Source organism: Colossoma macropomum, unplaced genomic scaffold (assembly GCF_904425465.1).
Source record: "Colossoma macropomum unplaced genomic scaffold, Colossoma_macropomum, whole genome shotgun sequence".
NCBI classification, from domain to species: Eukaryota; Metazoa; Chordata; class Actinopteri; order Characiformes; family Serrasalmidae; genus Colossoma; species Colossoma macropomum.
The window spans coordinates 2,831,426-2,852,225 of record NW_023494799.1 but is presented as its reverse complement, the minus strand read 5'-3'; the positions used below and the strand labels follow the sequence as shown (position 1 = coordinate 2,852,225).

At 38.8% G+C, this 20,800-nt stretch overlaps 1 protein-coding gene across 4 annotated transcripts; it reads left to right on the top strand.

The window, feature by feature from the left end:
* Window positions 1-333: 333 nt before the first annotated feature.
* On the top strand, window positions 334-15,091 carry ttc14 (tetratricopeptide repeat domain 14). 4 transcript variants are annotated; one of them, XM_036586270.1, is made up of 13 exons: window positions 334-458; window positions 1,870-2,046; window positions 3,370-3,491; window positions 4,192-4,391; window positions 4,784-4,868; window positions 5,105-5,234; window positions 6,353-6,508; window positions 8,439-8,510; window positions 8,608-8,727; window positions 8,814-8,936; window positions 9,647-9,764; window positions 11,999-12,105; window positions 13,753-15,091. In XM_036586270.1, the coding sequence occupies exons 2-13, from the start codon at window positions 1,913-1,915 to the stop codon at window positions 14,522-14,524; spliced, it is 2,139 nt and encodes a 712-aa protein (XP_036442163.1). In that variant the 5' UTR covers window positions 334-458; window positions 1,870-1,912; the 3' UTR covers window positions 14,525-15,091. The 4 variants fall into 4 exon arrangements, with proteins under 4 accessions (XP_036442163.1, XP_036442166.1, XP_036442165.1 ...); XM_036586273.1 differs by lacking the exon at window positions 13,753-15,091 and having other exon boundaries at window positions 11,600-12,584; XM_036586272.1 differs by lacking the exons at window positions 11,999-12,105; window positions 13,753-15,091 and adding an exon at window positions 10,501-10,733.
* The last annotated feature ends 5,709 nt before the right edge of the window (window positions 15,092-20,800 follow it).

The following is a 20,800-nucleotide window of genomic DNA, read 5'->3' as shown; positions in this document are numbered from 1 at the left end:
TTACAATTATGAAATGCTAAGTCATAATTATTAGAAGGTAAGTCATAATTATGAGATGCTAAGTGATAATTATGAGAAGGAAAGTCATAATTATGAGATGCTATGTTTTAATTACGAGATACTAAGTCAAAACTTTCTCATTATTATGACTTACTAAATCGCTATATATTTTCTCCAGTGGCGGAAACGGGCTTCCATAGAATTCCCCCCAACAAGTTCCCCAGCACCTTATAATTCAGTGTAAGATGTTTATCTGTGTGGAGACACAGGCATGTAGACTAAAATAGCGCTCCCCAGAAGCCTCGCTTGGGACTTTTATTCTGAAAAGACAGCAGAAGAACTTAGCAACTTAGCTTCACGTCTGACATGTGAACACGTATCCAGCGGCTATTTCGCGATAAAGGCAGTAAATTTCAGGTTGCGATGCTGAAAAAAAACTACAAATGAAACATGTGACGGTTTGTATTTTCCTGAGATTTTCCTGTGATTTATTCGGAGTTTAGATGTTGTGTTTGAACGGTTAGCTCATGTGTGTTTGTGCTGCAGTGCTAGTCAGGAGAAAAACACATCGAGTTTGCTTCAATTTTAGCTCAGCCTGTCGGGTAATATTAGTGTCTGTTACGCGTTTATAATGGTCAGAAAACATTGGGTTATTAAAAAGCATAACCGAGCACATATTAGAGCTCATTACCCAGAGTTATTAATCTCTTTATGCCAGTTTAGCTAAGGGCGCCACAGCTGACGAAGCTGGTCAGTTTCCTATTCGCCTCTTGTCCTAATTTTTCCGTTCCACCTTAAATGGCACAGCAGTTACGTACTGGCGCCTCATAATGTAGCGTAGCGTAACGTAACTGCTGCAGCGTTTAAGGTGGAACGGAAAAATTCGAATAGGAAGCCAACCTCATGCTATTGTACAGCTTACTATGAGCTGGATTTGGTAAGTCTTTTATTTATAGTCTGACTGTTGATATGGCTTATAACTTTAATATATTTACTTGTCTAACTTACATATCTATCTACTGATTTCAATCACTGTTTTCAATAAATTAAAGAAACATCCTGCAGAAAAATGTATAATTTTTAAAATTCTTAATTAGTAAGCTTTAAAATAGTCATTTTAAAGTCACTTAAATAAAATTAAAACCCAGAATGCCTCACATTTGAAAAGTCATGCATGTAATGTCTCAGGAAGTTACTGTAAATAAATAATTGCAGCATATTATATGTAATTTATTTATTATTTATTTATTTATTTATAAATTTACACATTTGTCTATCTATCTACAGATTTCAATCACCGTTTTCAATAAATTAACATCGTAGAGAGAAATGTATAATTTTTAATTTTTTTGATGAGTAGTAAGCTTTAAAAGTAGAACACCTTTTCCAGTGTGTCCAGAATGATGAACAGAGCTGAAGATGTTTGTAAAACAGTCATTTTAAAGTTAGTTAAATAAAATTAAAATCCAGAATGCCTCATATTTGAAAAGTCATGCATATAATGTCTCAAGAAGTTATTGTAAATAAATAATTGCAGCATATTATTTATAATTTAATGGTTTTTGCCCCCCCCACCCCCCCCCAAAAAAACAAAACAAAACTAAAACATCTTGAAATATGTTAAATACCTTCTGATGTCTAATTTGTGGTCTTTCAGTCAACACTATGTGAATCAAAATCATGGTTGTGCGTTATATGCAGACGTCAGATTTATTAGAACTCTAGATCGTAATTCATCTTTGTTGCTTATTCATGTTTTTATCGCAGCAACATTTAATAATCTGTAAAAATGCTGGAGAGACACTTTTCATGGTTAATATTTAAAGGTTGCGTTGTTGTATAATGTGAGTGTTTTCTTTTTTTTCTCAGGGTGGTATGTCCATAGCAGAGCGAGGGGAGCCAGTTACTGACCATGGATAGAGATTTACTCAGGCAGTCCGTGTTGTATCATGGACCAAGTCTGTTTTCTCTTTTAAAATGTGAGCAAAGCGAAAATCCTGACTTTAAACACGTTGTAGTGGATCTCGCCAAATCGGTGAACCAAAGGTAGGAGTTCGGTTTTCAGTGGTTCTTATGGAACATGAATCTTTTTAATATAATGGAAAACAAGGGTGAAAGTTCTCTTCTCCAAGAAGTGGTAGTGATATTAAAAATGTCCTGGTCTTCTTGCAAAGAGGCTGACATCACTGCTTAAACCAATGCTGCTGTTTCTATGTGACTTTTCTTTGTTAATTAATCCTACCTCGTTTGCATAGTAGCACTTTCTATCCAACCGCTTAACAGTTCCTAACATACAACATGTAGACAAAAAGTAAACAATAATTTTATTACTGTTTATTTGTCAGTACTTGATCTAGTGTGTGTGTGTGAACGCACACTCTCAAATTTATCAAGATCTTCAAAAAATAAATTACAATTCTGTAAATTAGCAGCTTCTGACAAACCTAAACTGGACAACAGTATTAGATAACGTTCAGAATGCATCGGGCACTCCACTGAGATGGCAGGCAGAGCATTAAAGGCATTAAAGTGGAAATAATTTACCATTCTCTACAGGGAACACGTAAATATAATATTTTTTTCAGCAAATTTTAGTACGCAGTGTCTATTTATTTACTAATAAAATGTAAAATGTGCCATAACTTTTGTACAGACCACATTTTTTTTCCTACATGTTAAATTTAACAAATAAACAGTAAATGTGCATTATAAAATGCAGACTGGTGTTCTCTCTAGAGAATGTGTTCACTTATTTTCACTTAGAAATTTGACCGGGCTGCCCAAACTTTGGCATATGACTGTATGTCTCAGATCGAGAGGGTGCTGCACACTCCTGACCACCTATTCAGACAGGTCACTAGAATATAGTAGCATCATTAGTAGTACAATAGTCATAATAGATCTCATTTTGTGTTGAAAATGCATCCTAACAAACAACTTATGGAAATTTTTTATTTTTTATTTGCTCTTTGAAAATAGAGACAACAGCTAACACCCTGCTCCTCGTTCCTAAATGGCTAAATGGTCCTTGTCCAAGGAATCATGTGACCCACAGTCATATCTTTATATTGAGAAAGCAAGCTGTAGCTAGTTGGCATTTAATGTAGCAGGGTATGCTCATCTATCAAAATATTCCACTTAAATAATAAAAAATATTCCTTTTCACATAGGTAGTGACAATGTTATTGCATGACATCTCAGATTTTTCTCTGTAATCACCATGTTTACGTTTTACATGTACCCTTTTTATCCAGTTTCTGTAGATGCATCTATATGATGATGTTCTGTCTTGAAAGAGTTTTGGGCCTCTTCTGGTGAATCTAGATTTCTACTGATTGCTTTTAATCTATGTTATGTATCTTAATGCAGGGATAAGGATGATGACAGTCCAGTTGTGGAGCAGTTCATTGCCAGAAAGGCTGATCTTCTGTTTGCTCCTTCATGGAAGTCCACTACACCGGTGGAGGAGGAGTGGCAAGAAGACTTAAGAGGTTCCTTACACATAGTTCACATACTTGACCAAAGCTGTTTAAGAACTTCTTAAACAGCTTGTGCTTCCACTCACTGGCCACTTTATTAGAAACACCTACCTTGTGCTTCCACTCACTGGCCACTTTATTAGAAACACCTGCCTTGTGCTTCCACTCACTGGCCACTTTATTAGAAACACCAACCTTGTGTGTCCACTCACTGGCCACTTTATTAGAAACACCTGCCTTGTGCTTCCACTCACTGGCCACTTTATTAGAAACACCTGCCTTGTGGTTCCACTCACTGGCCACTTTATCAGAAACACCTACCTTGTGCTTCCACTCACTGGCCACTTTATTAGAAACACCTGCCTTGTGGTTCCACTCACTGGCCACTTTATAAGAAACACCTACCTTGTGCTTCCACTCACCGCCACTTTATTAGAAACACCTACCTTGTGCTTCCACTCACGGGCCACTTTATTAGAAACACCTGCCTTGTGGTTCCACTCACTGGCCACTTTATTATAAACACCAACCTTGAGCTTCCACTCGCTGGCCTCTTTATTGGAAACACCTACATTTTGCTTGCACTCACTGGCCACTTTATTAGAAATACCTACCTTGAGCTTGCGAACTTTATTGGAAACACCCATCTTCTACTTCCACTCACTTACAATCCTGTTATATATGCAGTGTAATAATTGATGTTGTGTTGCAGAACCGTACGCCATCATGCCGCCACTGGAGCAGTTCATGGAAGTTTCTTATGAAGAGAGGAGAGAACTTTTCTACAGAGACGTGGAACGAGGGGATTTAGTTATAGGGAGGATAACGTCGATCCGAGACTTTGGCTTCTTTGTGAATCTTCTCTGCACTGCTGGAGACTTTGAGAGGGACATTGAGGACCTGGAGATCACGGTATGGAATTTTTGGGGTGGCATTTAGGATTGGAAGTAGGGCTGTCAAGATTACTTGCTCAAGCTTGATTACTTGATTTAAAAAATCCCTGATTAAATTAAATGAGCATTGATTTGTTCACATAAGTGAATGTAAGTGAAAGTAATACCGAATGTAAGTGACACTAGTGACATATTTATTTATTCATTAAATGAATTATTAATTTATTCATTCATTATATCCTTGTTTATCTTTTCAGTAAAAAGTATTTTGAAGTCATTTAAAATCTATGCATGCTTTTCTTTTTTAACTTTGGTTTCTCGATCATCAGTTGGTACATTACTTTTTGGACTAATGTAACTGATAGTGACAACCCTAATTATGGTTTTCACCCCCCACCCCCACCCCCTCAGGGTCTGTGTCCCATACGAGATGTACCATCAACTGGAAACCACGATGATCCTTTGTCTTATTACCAGATTGGGGATTTGATTAGAGGTATTGCAAATTCTATATTTAACCAGAAATGGTATTATTTTTGCTATGTTGTCAATATTTATAAATGTTGAATTTGATATTAAAAATTTTGCATCAACCCTGGATTTAGAAGTTCTGTGTCCTTAAGACACTTTTCAGCATGTTTCAAACCCCTGTGTATTTGTAAACAAACTACTAAAAATCTGGAGGTTTTTGAGGTCACCCTGCTAATCTCTCACATATTTCCTTTGGCGTAGCCGGTGTGAAGGACATAGACCGTTATCACGAGAAGCTGACCATCTCGCTGTATTCCTCCTCACTGGCTCCAAACCTGGACCGCATCAAACTGGGTGTAATAAGCAAAGAGGATCTACCGCTTCACTACATGTAAGATACATCATTCATATTTAAAAAGAGGTCATTTTTATAAAACCCATCTCTGACATGTTTTACTCTGTTTTCCTTTCTAAAAATTAGAAGTTCACAGATTTTTTATGGATGTTTCTGATTTCTTTTCTGACACATTGGCAATTTAATTAATTAAATAATGGATTATTTTTTGTTTATAATACCTGCAGCTCACACTGTGTGGGCAAATGAACACATGAAACACACTAGCAGAGAACAGCTTAGCAACCACCTAGAACACCATAGCAACTGCCCAGCAACTGCTTAGCAACCACCTAGGATACAATAGCAACCGCCTAGCAATTGCTTAGCCACCACCTAGAACACCATAGCAACTGCTTAGCAACCACCTAGAACACCATAGCAACCATCTAGCAACTGCTTAGCAACCATCTAGAACACCATAGCAACTGCTTAGCAACCACCTAGAACACCATAGCAACAACCTAGCAACTACTCAGCAACCACCTACAACACCAAAGCAACTGCTTAGCAACTGCTTAGCAATGGCCTAGCAACTGCTTAGCAACCACCTGGAGTGCCATAGCAACTGCTTAGCAGCCACCTGAGACACCATAGCAGTTGCTTAGCAACCACCTAGAACACCATAGCAACCATCTAGCAACTGCTTAGCAACCACCTAGAACACCATAGCAACCATCTAGCAACTGCTTTGCAACCACCTAGGACACCATAGCAACTGCGTAACAACTGCTTAGCAACCTCCTAGGACACCGTAGCAACCGCCTAACATCTGCATAACTTTGTTAGCAAAAGTCACAATATAAATAACAATGTTGGTTCTTTAATGGGCCAAACTGGCGATTTTAAATCTGAAATAAAAAATCAGTTGCTTATTTAAATAACCTGAATCAAATGAAGTGCTGATGGAAAGTAAGAGGCGATTGGCTGTTCGGCACAATGAGTCATGTATAATTACACTACAGCAGTTTTGTACAGTTGTAACCTCAATTACCTACTTAAGTTATATCAAAGTGAACCTCGCTGAGTGTTGTAAACTCTGATCACACAAAAAACATATTTCTGTAAATGAAACTTTATTCTGTGAGTGTTTTTTATTGTTTTCCCTGATTCAGTCGTGGAGAAAAAGTGGGCAGTGGCAGCAGTGATGCGTATGAGAGGCTACTGGACAGCTCACCGGGCTTCTCCAACCCAGCCAACGTGGACGTTCTGCTCGGAAAGCTGGGAATTAATGACACACGGTCTCCTTCGTTAATGAGAGGATTACAGAGGTACAGTCCCTAACGTGTTTGCTGTCAGTAGAGATGTTGACTTGATTATAATAATATTCAGTAAAATACGGCACTGGGCAAAAGTCAGAGACCACCTTTCATTTATTTAATTTATTAAATTTATTTATTAAATTGCATTTATTAAAAACTTATTCATTTTTCAGCATGAGGAAAGCATGCAGTACTCTCCAAAGGTTTTAGGCACCTAGCAACTGCTCAGCTACCACCCAGAAGACTATAGCAACTGCCTAGCAACTGCTCAGCAACCACCTAGGACACCATAGCAACTGCTCAGCAACCACCTAGAACACCATAGCAACTGCCTAGCAACTGCTTAGTAACCACCTAGAACACCATAGCAACTGCTTAGCAACCACCTAGAACACCATAGCAACCGCCTAGCGACTGCTTTCAACTCCTTAGCAGCCGCCTAGCAACTGCTTAGCAACCACATAGGACGCCATAGCAACTGCTTAGCAACCACCTCCAAACATTTTAGGCACATGAGAAAATTATATTTTTAAATCTTTGTCTGGTCAGTAAACGTTCATTTGCTCACTAAACCACAAACATTAGAATAAATCTAATTGATGATAATACAGTCAGTGACTTTATGTATGTCAGTGTGTTTGTTTAGCTTTTTCCAAACCTCTTCTTGTAGTTATCACCCAATACCTGGTGTCTAATCAATACTTCATTAGGTTAAATCCAGAGTGCTTTTGATAAGGTTTAGTAAATTTGTTCGATGGCTCGAGGCGTCCAGGAGAAATATAGAACCATACTTTATCAGCTTTGATAACAGCTACTTGTTATCAAAAATATTTTTTTTACTTTTTACTGCATTTATGTTAATTTGCATCTATTCTGATGACGTACAGTGTCAACTTTCCTGCTAATACAGAAGATAAATAAATAAAACTCCAACCTATTTTTCCTGTCAAAATTTATAACCAAGGATGTGCAAAATAGCAGCGATAAAATATAACACAACTAAGTCAGTTTTCCTTTAATCAAGTAAAAAAAAAATCAATCTGAATTTAAACAGTGCTGTTTGTTTACACTCTGCTGAAACTAAATTCTACAATCACAGGACGATGCAGTGTTTAAAAGTGTAAACATTATCTGGAAAGTGAACAGGGTCGCTGTGAATAATAGTTACTTGCTTCTCTGTTCCAACTCCATTAACGATACCAGAGAACCTGCATTTCGAAATGTTACGGTTCAGCTCAGAACATGAAGTAGGACGGCATTTAGCTTTAATATTATCTGACTAGCTCGCATCCCAAACCACACACTTCTGCACTTCACATACTACACTAATGAGTGCACTTCTAATGGTATATGCGCTATTTTTACACACTATTCAACACTTTTAGTCGAATAAATTGAATAATTGTTGCACCGCTACTGCAGACACACCTCCAAAGTTCAGTCTTAGAAGCTGGTTGATCATTTTCTGAAGTAATCAAACACATTTGGTGATGTTGTGGTCTGGACTCTGGGGTGGTCAGTCCGTTGTTCAGCTTCTTTGTTTGATTTGTCTGTTTCCATTTCTCAGTTTGGGTGTCTACCAGGTGCGTGTGGTTGTTTTGGAGTCCCATTTCTCTGTAGCTTTAACTCCAGTTTTGTTTTTTTCTCTTATTTTTCTTTGACTAAGTGAATTATCGCATATCTCCTCAGAAATATCTCCTGAAAAATGGATAACATGTACTTGATGGCTGTTTTGACTGGAAGCATTTTAAAAAATGGCTCATTATCAGTCATATTGAATTGTGGTGAAATTTGAGATGTCATGACACATTGAACTGTGTCCTAAATAATTATAATCATAATCAATAATAATTCTAATCAAATTGAGTTGTTGAAGTTAGAGAGTTACTTTCATTTTAATACTTGAATAATTTTAAATCTAATTATTGTTCTTACACAGTAAACTTTTTATGGAGGATGATTTTGCGACTGCCATCCGGAAAAAGCAGTCTGCATCCTGGGCTCTGAAATGGTTTGTGCAGAAAAAATTGTCAAACACTCTAAAATGACCTGAGAATATTTGTGATCGTATGACATCAAAACAAACGTCTTGTGTTTGTCTCTTTCAGTGTGAAAGCTGGCGTGGATCACTTCAAATCTGGACGGCACGTAGAAGCGATGAATGAATATAACAAAGCCTTAGAGATCGACACCAACAATGTCGAAGCACTCGTCGCACGCGGAGCTCTGTGAGTTTCGACCACCTGAGAAATTAATTGCTTGGAGTTAACCTGGCTTTATGAATGCTTTGGCCTAAAGAATGATTTTGCTGCAGGTATGCAACTAAAGGCAGCTTGATGAAGGCTATAGATGACTTTGAGCTTGCCTTGGAGAGCTGCCCAACACACAGGAATGCAAAGAAGTATCTCTGCCAAACCCTTGTGGAACGAGGTGGCCAGTAAGTCATCCAAGAACAGTAATATTTCCTGCATTTATCACACACAAAAGGACTAAGAACAATCATCTTAACAATGCAGATGGCTCATTCTGCCGGAATAAAATCCATCTACATCATGTCTGATGTGATGAATGAGTAAATGTTTAGTTGACAAGGTCAAAGATATTGATTAGATTTTTTTTGTCAGTGTGTTAATGTGTTGTTTACTTTGACAAAGCGCTCTATAATGCTTTTTATGATGCACTACAAGTGTAGGGGCGATATGGCTTCTACTATTTCGTTTATAAAGCCTCTATAATGTTCATCTGATCCACACAGTCACTCTGACAGACTGTAATACACTACAGGAAGAGTAGGGGGCGATATGGCTTCTACTGTTTCATTTAAAAAGCTCTGTAATGTTCATATGATCCACACAGTCACTCTGACAGACTGTAATACACTACAGGAAGCGTAGGGGGCGATATGGCTTCTACTGTTTCATTTAAAAAGCTCTATAATGTTCATATGATCCACATAGTCATTCTGACAGACTGTAATACACTACAGGAAGCGTAGGGGGCGATATGGCTTCTACTGTTTCATTTAAAAAGCTCCATAATGTTCATATGATCCACACAGTTATCATAAGGTAGAATAATTAGATTAGTTGATTAATAAACTATAGTTTAACTGCAGGCGGTGATGTCTGTTGTGTTTTGCCTCATCAGGCTGGAGGAGGAGGAGAAGCTGGTCACAGCAGAAGGGCTTTATAAGAGAGCAATAGCCTTGGACGACACATTTCAGGAGGCAGATGAAGCACTGCAGAAGCTTCAGATGCGCATCCAGGTGAGCTGAAAAATGTCCAGGCACTGCGTCCAGTAGGGGAACGATTAGATTTCAGTTCTTTAGGAAATAATTAATTGCGTCATGAATCTCAAATTTCACAGTTAACCAATTTAAGGAGGTATTTGCACAGTAGTGGAATACATACAATAAAAATAATACATTGAGCTTTTTTTATTCTTTATATTCAAAACCATCAAAAAATATGTTTTTTTAAGCTGAAAATGTGATTACTGTTGTTTTTGTTATAGTTCTGTCTAATTATTGTGCACTGATGTACAGTATTGTTCAACAGTTTGGAATCACTGTTTTCAGTAACATAAAACTCAGTTTCTTTACAATTTAAAATACTTTAGGAACAAGAAGTTATGAACCGGTTAGCAAATGGTATTTATTTGCTGAATGATGAAAAAAAATGTCGTAACTTTTGCACAGTCCACGCTTTATATTTGAATCGTTTCTCCAATGTGTTAAATTCAGTAAATAAACCATAATTGTGCATTAAAATGCGCAAAAGTGTGTTCTCTGTAGAGGATGTGTTAACGTTTACATACGAGTGTACAGTAATTTCTCTTCACAAAATTTTTGCGAATAGCTGCTTGAAGAAATAAGATTTGGTTGCCACTTTTGAAATTGAAGGTATGCTGATATAATATAAAGTTCATTCTCAATGCTATAAAGCTTTTATTACTGTGGAAATTATCCATGACTCTGTTTATCATCAAATTGATTTTCACAGCTTCCTACAAATTATTTTAAACTTCTAGAACAGCGGTTGGCAACCCAATTGTTAAGAAGAGCCAGTAAAAATCAAACCACCTTGGGAGCCACAACGTTTTATGTCCATTTTACTGTCTTGGCTGTCAATATGTGTTAGTATGTGCTGATGTGCTAGTATAGACTAAAAAATATAAACGAAAACGCAGACTAACTTTGCCCTGCTTTAAACTTTAACTCAGCTATAGATGCTTTTCTCACATCTCTGGCTGGAAACTTTTTCTGTACAATAGTTTCTTGTAAAATGTCTCAACATTTGACTTTTTATGAGCTTCTCATTCACCAGCTTCTTGTTTGAATTTTCCACCTTAAAAAGAAGGTAACTGCTGCACCATTTAAGGTGGAACGGGAAAATTCGAACAAGAAGCTGGCAAATGAGAAACTGACTTCAACACTTCTTTTAGTGTTTCAGTTTCTCGTTGCAGATTAAACATATCAGGAAACCAGCTGGAGTGATTATAAATGCTAATAAGTCCATTCGTCTCCAAATTATCGATGTTCATCTTAAATCTTTCTCTTTGCCGTTTCGTTAGATACTAGCTAGGTGAGTTTGTTGTCTGTGTTGCTATGGTGACCAGCAGTCTGTGCTGCTCTTCTAGGTTAAAGGGTGAATTAGCAGTTCTACATTAACTCCAGAGTTTAAGACCATTTATTGTTAAACTGTGTTGAACGATCAGCAGAGCTTTATTTTACTGTAACAGGACAGTAAAAGAGCTGCATGTTGCCGACCCCTGGTCTAGAATATTAGCAGCATATTAGAATCATTTTATGTATGTATGTGCAACAATATTGGTTTATGTTTTGGCGTCTGTAACGTTTCACTGTATAAGGCACTATTTAATAATATTCATTAATAGCACAACGGATTCCAAACTTTTGAACGGTAGCGTATAATTGATTAGAACATGGCGAAATTGTTACCTTCAGAGACAGATGCATTGATGCATTGTGGCAAGAAACTTGTATCCTGCTGCCTTTTTTAATTTTCAGGCTGTGGACAGGCTGCGCGTTTGTATCTTGTTATACTGATGAAATATTTCTGTTATTTATGTGTCTCTTTGATGTGGGACATTGAACCCTGATTGCTGTGGGACCTTGAATCCTTCCTAATTGCGCCTGGTGGGCATAAACACCATCTCTGGAAAACCCCATTTGGACTGAAACTCCTCTGGTTTGTATTCCACTGCTTGAACTAACTGGTAACTGTCTTTCTTTTACATCCATTGTTAAATTGCAAAATGCTTCCTTACATTCTTGATGTCCTGTCTTGATGCTTGGAACGGCCACTGATCTTCTGAAATGGCTTCTTTGTTCGTATCAATGGTATTCTATGATGGTATTGCTATGCAAAATCTTTGCAAAATCTTTGTTTGTTGTCCCCGATGGGTCCCTGCATGCCCGATTGATCTCTGTGCTCACATGGTTTTGATTTTCACTGTGCCAATCGACCGCTTATAAAGAAAACTCTTAAACTGAAAGCTGAGGAGGCTTCTAGGGAGAAGGAAAAGCAACAGACTGCGGAGACGAGCGCAGAAAAGTTGCGTAAGATCTTAAAAGAAGAGAAAAGGTAATGATGCACGAGCACACACACACAGAAGACAGGCTCAGCACTCATCTTTTTTATTTTATTATATTTTATATTTATTGCTGTGAAAGCTAAAAACTCTGAGGGGTGCAGGTTTGAAATCAATGTGCATTTTTAGTCTTTAATCCCTTAAACTCTAAGGACCTCTCACAAGTCCAGGCCTCCTGTCCTCACCCTCATGACTCAACACCTTCAACAGCAGCAATTAGCCACCAAGGTTGATTAGTCATTAATCTTGATTATGGAAAAAAGCTTACTTTTAAAAGTGCTCTGTAATGTTTATATGTTCCACACAGTCATTCTGCAGTCCACTACAGGAAGCATAGAGGGAGTTATGTTGCAGCATTAAAGGGGAATTCCACCGCTTTTTCATAATTTCTGCATTATTAAAGGGTTAAGATATAAACAGAGTGGTTCAGAGTGGTTTGGTGTGAAACGCTCTGTTCTAGAGAAACTTACAGAGTCAGAATTGTTCAGTGGTGCTGATAGGAACCAGACGTCCACCTCTAAAAGCTCCCTCACAGAAAGATATTACATGAAACGTTAATGAATTTTACCATCATATTTAAATGTAAAAAAACAATCAGTGTTACACTATGAACTGCTGCGCCATTTAAGGTGGAACAGGAAAATTCGAACAAGTGGCCGGCGAAAAAGAAGCTTCATGGAGAGCTGAAAGGCATCATATGAGCAGGTTTCTCTATTTCTGCTTAACAGCTGAGTAACAAACTTACTTTTGCTGTTTCACAGAACCAGCAGGCCCTGTTTGCCTGTGTTTGTTGCAGCTAATCACAACTGCAGCACCTGTTAAAGTGAAACGGGAACATTCAAATAAGCTGCTGTCAAAAAAGAGGCTAAATTCAGCTTCTTAGTTTTAACATGGGTAGTAATTTTGATAAGGAGTTTTAGACTAACAAAATATCCCACCTAGAGGTTTATTTATGGGTATATCTGTAAATATGTGCTATGGTAGAACATTTCGCTAATGTAGCACAACTCATCAGAACACCACCACAGCCCGCCATCAAATTGATGCACAGTAGCTTTAGCTTACATGTAGCAATATGAGTATTGAGGCTTTTTAACGACCTCGTAATTCAGAGGATCCAGTGGTGTTCAGGGGAAAAATGTACACAAGACAAAACGTATCGGGTTCTGAACATTTTTATTCAACACAGGGGGCGACAGAGGCGATTTTATGTAAACCCCATTCATTCTGCTCAATCAAGCTTAGACACAGAGTTCCTAATATGGGCATAACACAAGACCCCTGGTTCCTATCACCACCACTGTAAAGAAATCCGAGTTTCTACAATCAACCATTTCACACCAAACCACTCTGAATGACTTTGTTCTCAATAATTAAATTATGTGGAAGTTTTGAAACTTCTTTCACTTTGAGGAAAGTGCAGTTGTTTGATTAATCAGCTAATGGTAGATAACAGATTATAGAAATAATCACTAGTTGTAGCCATACATACCTTATATTAGTTTCATAGTAGATAATAAATAATTTATTATTAATAACTAACAAGTCTGGAGTTTAAAGGGTTAAACATTGCTGACAGTGTTTGTGAGGAACATAAGATGCTTGTTCAGATTCAGTGTGTGCACTTTGCTTCGATCCAGAATGAAGAAGAAAAGGAGGAGGTCGGACTCCTCCTCTGTAACGTCCTCCAGCTCCGAGTCCTCCAGCGAGAGCTCCTCGCCCTCATCCAGCCGTAAAAAGTCCAAAAAACGGAAGCACAAGCGACGGCGCTCCTCGCACGGCAGTAAGAAACGCAAACGGAGAATTTCGTCTCGAGATAACCGAACGCCTGAAGAAGAGGAGGAGTATCCGCTTCCCGCCAACACCTCGGCCTCCTTCATGGACCAGAAACAAGCCCTAGCCAAGCTCCTCGCTGAGGAAGCTGGAACTGAAGACAGGAGGAAGTCTCACGGCGAAAGCAGAGGTAGGTGTGACGACGATCCGTTTGGCCACAGTCCGCAGAGCAGCAAGGCCAGAGGTCAGCACGATGGTCCCGGAGTGAACGGCCACAAACATCGCCACAAATCCGACGACAGCCGCAGCAGCCGTAAGGAGAGTTCTCACGACTTCTCCAGAAGCAGGAAGGATTCTTCTTCCTCGGCTTATTCGGAGCACTCCCGCAAATCTGACCGGCCCCCGAGGGACGAATCCACACAGGCCAGGGGCCAGGGGAGGTCAGAGGTCAGCGGATATGACCGCAGGGACAGAGCCGATAATACTGACCGTAGGAGAAGTGAAGGGAACGAGCGCAGACTGAGCAGTGGAGATGGAAGCAGGGCCTCAGTGGGAGACCACAAAAAGGACCTACCTACTAGTTTACAAGACATTTTCAACCAGATCGCTGAGTTTGAGAAAGAGAGGAAGAAGAAATGAACTGAAGACTGTATTCAGTATTTGAAGAAATGAAATGAATGAAAATTGGTGAGTCCTTGGCTGAAACCTGATAACCGCATACCACGATATTATATTAACATTTCTCACTCCTTTTATTTTCTCTTCCTTGTGCTCAGAGATGCTTCCTTGTGGTTATACAGTGACTGCTATTGTTTATTCATACCATCAAACCTTGTATTTCTGGTTCAGAAGGTTTCAGGTCAGATCTTTGTGTCTTTAAACTGAAAGATAAAGGGAGAACTTTGAGGTTTAAAGCTACAATCAGTACGTTTTTATTTTTCGTACATTGATTTTTGTTTTTTTCTGTCCTCTGCACAGCTGTTTTTCTAATTAGTTGTAAACTGTGCAGATGAATAATTGCTTTGCGTTTACACCGGCTCTGAAAATGTACTGATTGTAGCTTTCTCATGGTAGATTAGATATGTCTGCTGATTTTTTAACTGACACGCGTCCTCTGTGCGACTGGCCTGTTTTTGGAATGCAGAATATTCAGACTATGTGCATATCCTAATAAACTGAAGTTTATGCCTTTTCAGTTCAAGCTAATTAAGAAGTCTCATTGTGTTTGTTTTCACTTGGTCAAGTGATCATAAAGAGGCCAAAAATATAATTTAATAGTTCCTGCAGGTCCTTAAAACGTAGTGCTGGGCAGTATGATGATATTTATCTGATTTATTACATCACGGTATGGTTTTCTGAGCATATTGTGGAGATGATCAGCGTTTAAACGCTGATCCATCTGCAGGTTTCATTACACAGAGAGCAGAATTAGTAATTCCGTGCAGTAAAATAAAGAATAAATGATAAATCATTGTATTCATAGTTTTTATTTGAAGTTTGGCACTGCTGGGCCTTTTTTTCCTCATCAGGCCTCAGAGAAGCTAAAAGCCGTGATGTGTGTGGTGCATTGTGAACATCTTCAAGTATTATATATTTTATCACTGCTGTTGTATCAAAACCTCCTATCTCCAAAATGGTAACTTTACAGGAGAAGGAAAAAACCTACTTTACTTTTAATGTAAGTCAATGGAACCAGACTCTCTTTCAAGTCATTTTGGTTCATTCATCATGCAATTTACAAACAGTGTAAAGAGCAACAGGAACAAATTATGTCAAAAACTGAAAAATGATAAAAATGGAGATGCGAGGTTTTGTTCCGACAGCAGCGATATGTTATATATCTTTGTCATATTGCCCAGCCCTGTTAAAATGACTTAAAGAGCTCATGTCTTACATTTTTCTTCTAAGCTCCAACCAAAGCGTTAGTGGTGTTTGATGTACCAAAAATAGCCCTTATTCATTTTACATGGCCGTTTTCCAGCCTATCTGCATCCCTTACAATTAAACAGGCTGTTTTTTTGTTACTGTGCCTTTAAGGCTGATAAATGTAAATGAGCCCTGTTCTCATTGGCTGTGCCTCATTCAAAAAGCAGTCTATGCTGCAACACTCTTTATAACTTAAGCGCATGTAGGCGGGGCCAAACTGCTGTAGGCTCAACAGATTGAGATATGCATGTGTTTTTGTGACGTCACAGGCTGCTTTTGTAGTTTAGATTCCATATATTGACCTTAAGGACTGGGGATTTGAAACAGTGTTTACATTTTATTTCAAACTCAAATCAAGGTAATTTTGGTTTTTCATGATATGGGCCCTTTAAATTTGATGGTGAATGTTAGTGCAGCAGTCTTGTAATAATATCAGCTTTGCCATAAACACTAAAGAACAGATCTTCTGACTGGTCTAGCTGTGTGCCAGTGGGTAAATTCATGTTCACTGTGCAGCTGCACAGAAATTAAATTAATGGCATTCTGAGTACTGAGTGAATGAGTATTGAGTTTACAACAGAGAGCAGTCACTGGATATGATTTCAGTACTTGCTGTAGTTGTGCAGCTGGAGCGTATTTAGAGGTAAGTTCACTTTAACTGATAACGTGGACTATAAAACTCGTCATTGAGCTTTAACTAGTTTCTCAAAGGAGCTACAGCTCAGTTTAAACACTAGGCCAGTTTCCCAGACCCAGATTAAGCCTAAGACTAGACTAGAAGGAAGTTCCAATAGTGATTCAGCATTAGTGCTGCAGTTTAGTCTAAGACCCATGTGTCAGACACAAGGCCCGTAGGCCGGATCAGATCACAATCCTATCCGGCCCGCAAAAGTATTTTAATTTTCTATTGATATTAACCCATTTCACAATGTGCTACACTACAGTCCCCAGCATGCACTGCAACATAATGTGTCCTCTGACTCTCCTACCCCAACAACAATCAATGGGACAGCGGTTACGCCTCAATTCTACACAATTCTACCCAGTCGTCACCAAATGCATTACAGCTGCAGTTTAACCAACATAAACATTTAACGTCAGCTCAGCAGCTCAGAAACTGAGCCCAAGTATTAATGAACTTGCAGTAAAGAAAGGATGTCGGGTGTCTAGTTCAATCAGGTAGGTTTAAAAGACTGAGCTCCTGGGGACGTTTAAATTTTGGATATTTAAAGCATTCATGTAATATTTCAAGGTCTATTGTAAGTGCCTATATTTTACTGCCCAAGTTTTTGTGTATTTTGGATAAACAGTGGTCAGTTCAGGTTACAGCACAACATTAATTAAAAATGACAAAAAAACTTTTTGATGAGATTTTGTAAAATGGCCCTTTTACTGGTGAATTTGACACCCCTGGTCTAAGACGAGGCTTAATCTGTGAGAAATTTTGTTTATTTATACAGTAATGCAGCTCGTGAGTCAGCTGCATGATTGTGTTTCTCTGGCTTAGTAAATTTGGCAATAGAACAAGGTCAGATAATACCTGAAATGTCTTTAGAAACACCTGTGATGTGTGTTGGTTAACCGGTATATCCAGTTGTGGAACATTGGTGATTGATATGTGGCAGTCAGTACAAACCAATGGCCAATATTCAATGACAAGTTTGATTTTCATAATAATTTAAAGAGCATAAATGATTGTTTTTTACAGGTTGTCTGAAAAACACGACATGAAGTTCAGAACATAGTTGCTTTTTTCAGCAACTATGAACCTCAAATCAAACAGGAAACAAAGAGGAGAAAGGCCCATTAAAATGGTAACAGCAATATTGTCCAGTAGAGGGCAGTGCAACACCGTTTCACATCCTGAAACATTACACTTAGAAAAAACTTACAGGCTTACTGTGTTACCATGTAGTACTAAGACCACTTAAATACAGTTTCTTTTGTCTTTTTCCTTTTATTTAAACCTGATTATGAAGCTGGATGTATAATTAATCTTATGTAAGTCACAAGATCTGTTCTAATGTGCCTGGTGCATTAAAAACATTTCACAGATTTGTCATTTTAATTTAAAGTGAAAAAATGCCTTAAATTTTAAGTTCTGATAGTAATTTAAAGAGGAATTCCACCAATTCTTGGAAACCTCTGCATAATTAAATGGTTCAGATGTAAACAGAGTGGTTTGGTGTGAAACACTCGGCTCTAGAGAAACTTGCTGAGTCAGAATTGTTCACAGTGGTGGTGATAGGAATCAGACGTCCACCTCTAAAAGCTCCCTCACAGAAAGTTACTACATGAAATGGTTATGAATTCACTGCCTGATGACTGAGACACTGTTTTATGATAGTTTTGTGAAGGTTTTAATCTTAAAATCCTTTCATGGTGGGTGGAGGGATACATTATATGCAGGGTGTTATGAGGCAAAATAGTCCCCAAAGAAAACTTATCATTTCAGATTTTCCACTATTTTCCATCATCAACATTCCATATAAACTCAGAAGACTCGTGTAGGTCCACTGGTGGTTCTGGATAGTAAATAAAATGTCTATATTTGTGTTGTAGTCATGGCGACCCCTGGTTCCTATCACCACCACTGTAAAGAGATCTGAACCATTTCACACCAAACCACTCTGAATCTCTCTGATTACATCTCACACACTGAATAATGCAAATATCAGATGTGTTTTGCACAAGTTATTCAAGTATTCTTTGGTAAATACTAATACCAAGCCTGCATGAGGCTCAGAATTGCACTGGTCAGGATATATATTTTTATAAGCATATGAGAATAATTGTGTGTTGGCGGGAGAATGAAGGACACATCTGTTTTTATTGTGGTTCTGGTTCACAAAGGCAGGCGTTTGCTTCCAGCTGTGCAGCCGCAGGGGTCACGCATGCACAGGGCTGTTCCAGACGATGGCACTGGCACAAATTAAAACATAATTTCACCGTAGCATGTCATTGTTCGGCGGCTCCGAGGCCGTGAGGTAAAAGCATCTCTCTCCAGGGCCACTTTAGCCGCAGGAGCTGTGTGCATACATGGCACTGAATTGGAATTCATCCCTGGAAGAGAAAAGCGCACATACAAAACAGGGCTTTTCAGCACATCACATCAGTCCTGCTCATGTGGCTCACGGCTCCAGCCCGCCTGCTTTGGAAAGCAGAAGCGGGAATGTTGCAAATGCATCATGTTTTAACCTCTTTTGGCCACTCAGACTCATCCAGCTTGTTAACACTAGTCATTTCACTAAACATCCTTTACGTTTGTCTCGGCATTGACCCCCGTCCACCAACAACCGCCACATAGCTACAGCTTCCTCAACAAGTTGTTTTCTCATACGAGATGAGCGTAGAAGTGCCCTTCTCTCCAGCAGGCCAATGCAGGCCGCAGTACTGGTCCTGAAGGACTTCTATAGTCCTTGAATAGCTCTTGGTAATGGCTTATGGCACAGGACAGACATGAGTGCGTTTGATGAAGTGGCAGATTCCGAGCGAGGGAATTACTCGTCCCTTCTCTCTCTCCTACTTTATGATGGGAAAAAAAACCTGGGGCTCCTTTCAGAGCAGAAATTTGGTTTGTATGAAGTAATTCTCCGCCGGAATATAATCGGACAGACGAACATGCTGACTGAGACGAGGCATTCATTCAGAATTCAGAGTTGGAATTGACAAAAAAAGAAATCTCCAGGCCCGAGCCAAAGGAGACACCCCCACTGAATTACCTGAGCAGGACTTCTTCATGTTGGAGCAAAAAAGAAAGGCAAAATTGGGCCAGCGCCTTTAAAATCCCGCACAATTAGAATGAAAGCCCCAGTCAAAGGAATACATTAGTCATAATAAATAGGAAACCTGAAGAGTTCTACACCACAGGCCCTTGAGAGACGTTTTGTGATGGAGAAATCAGTTCATAGGCCTTGATCTGTTTTCTTTAGTGTTTATTTTCTGTTGTGGGGTCACATCGTGCAGTCCTTTTCCCCTCTTATCAGTGGTTAACTCACTGTTTTTAAGGTCACACAGGGTCGCTGAGCGTACTTTTTGCTCACTTCACTTTTTTGTTTTGTTTTGACTTTAAATTATCAGTTGACACACTTACTGGCCACTTTATTAGAAACACTGACCTTGTACGTCCACTCTCTGGCCACTTTATTAGAAACACTGACCTTGTATGTCCACTCTCTGGCCACTTTATTAGAAACACTCACCTTGTACATCCACTCACTAGACACTTTATTAGAAACACTGACCTTCTACTTCCACTCACTGGCCACTTTATTAGAAATACCTACCTTATACTTCCACTCACTGGCCACTTTATCAGAAACACCTACCTTGTACTTCCATTTACTGGTCACTTTATTAGAAACATTGACCTTATACATCCACTCACTGGCCACTTTATAGGAAAAACTGACCTTGTGCTTCCACTCACTGGTCACTTTATTAGAAACACTGACCTTCTACTTCCACTACTGGCCACTTTATTAGAAACACTCACCTTGTTTGTCCACTCACTGGCCACTTTATTAGAAATACTGACCTTGTATCTCCACTACTGGCCACTTTATTAGAAACAACCACCTTGTGCTTCCACTCACTGGCCACTTTATAGGAAACACCTTCTACTTCCACTCACTGGCCAATTTATCAGAAACACCTGTCTCATATCTCCACTATGTAGGTGTTCAGTTACAGACTGTAGTTCATCTGTTTCTGTACAGTTTATCAGCCCTCTACTCCATTCATCAATGGTCAGTTTCTGACCACAGAACTGATGTTGTCCAGATATTATTTGGCTGGTGGTCCATTCTCAGCACAGCAGTGACACTGAGTAGAAAGATTGTAAAAGTTAATAGAAAGAGTGTTTTTCAGGATTATAAGAACATAAAAAATGTAAAAGTGGTTTGAAGACTGCTGGTTAAATGACGTGTTGTTGATTTTCAAAGTGAGTGACACGTCTTCGACAGGGAACACGCTTAAATATTGCACTTT

Excerpts from the sequence above, each read along its gene's own strand:
- ttc14 (XM_036586270.1), top strand. The coding sequence starts at position 1,913 with ATGGATAGAGATTTACTCAGGCAGTCCGTGTTGTATCATGGACCAAGT. Across the intron at positions 4,392-4,783 it reads TTGAGGACCTGGAGATCACG|GGTCTGTGTCCCATACGAGA; the intron begins GTATGGAATTTT and ends CCACCCCCTCAG. Across the intron at positions 8,728-8,813 it reads CTCGTCGCACGCGGAGCTCT|GTATGCAACTAAAGGCAGCT; the intron begins GTGAGTTTCGAC and ends ATTTTGCTGCAG.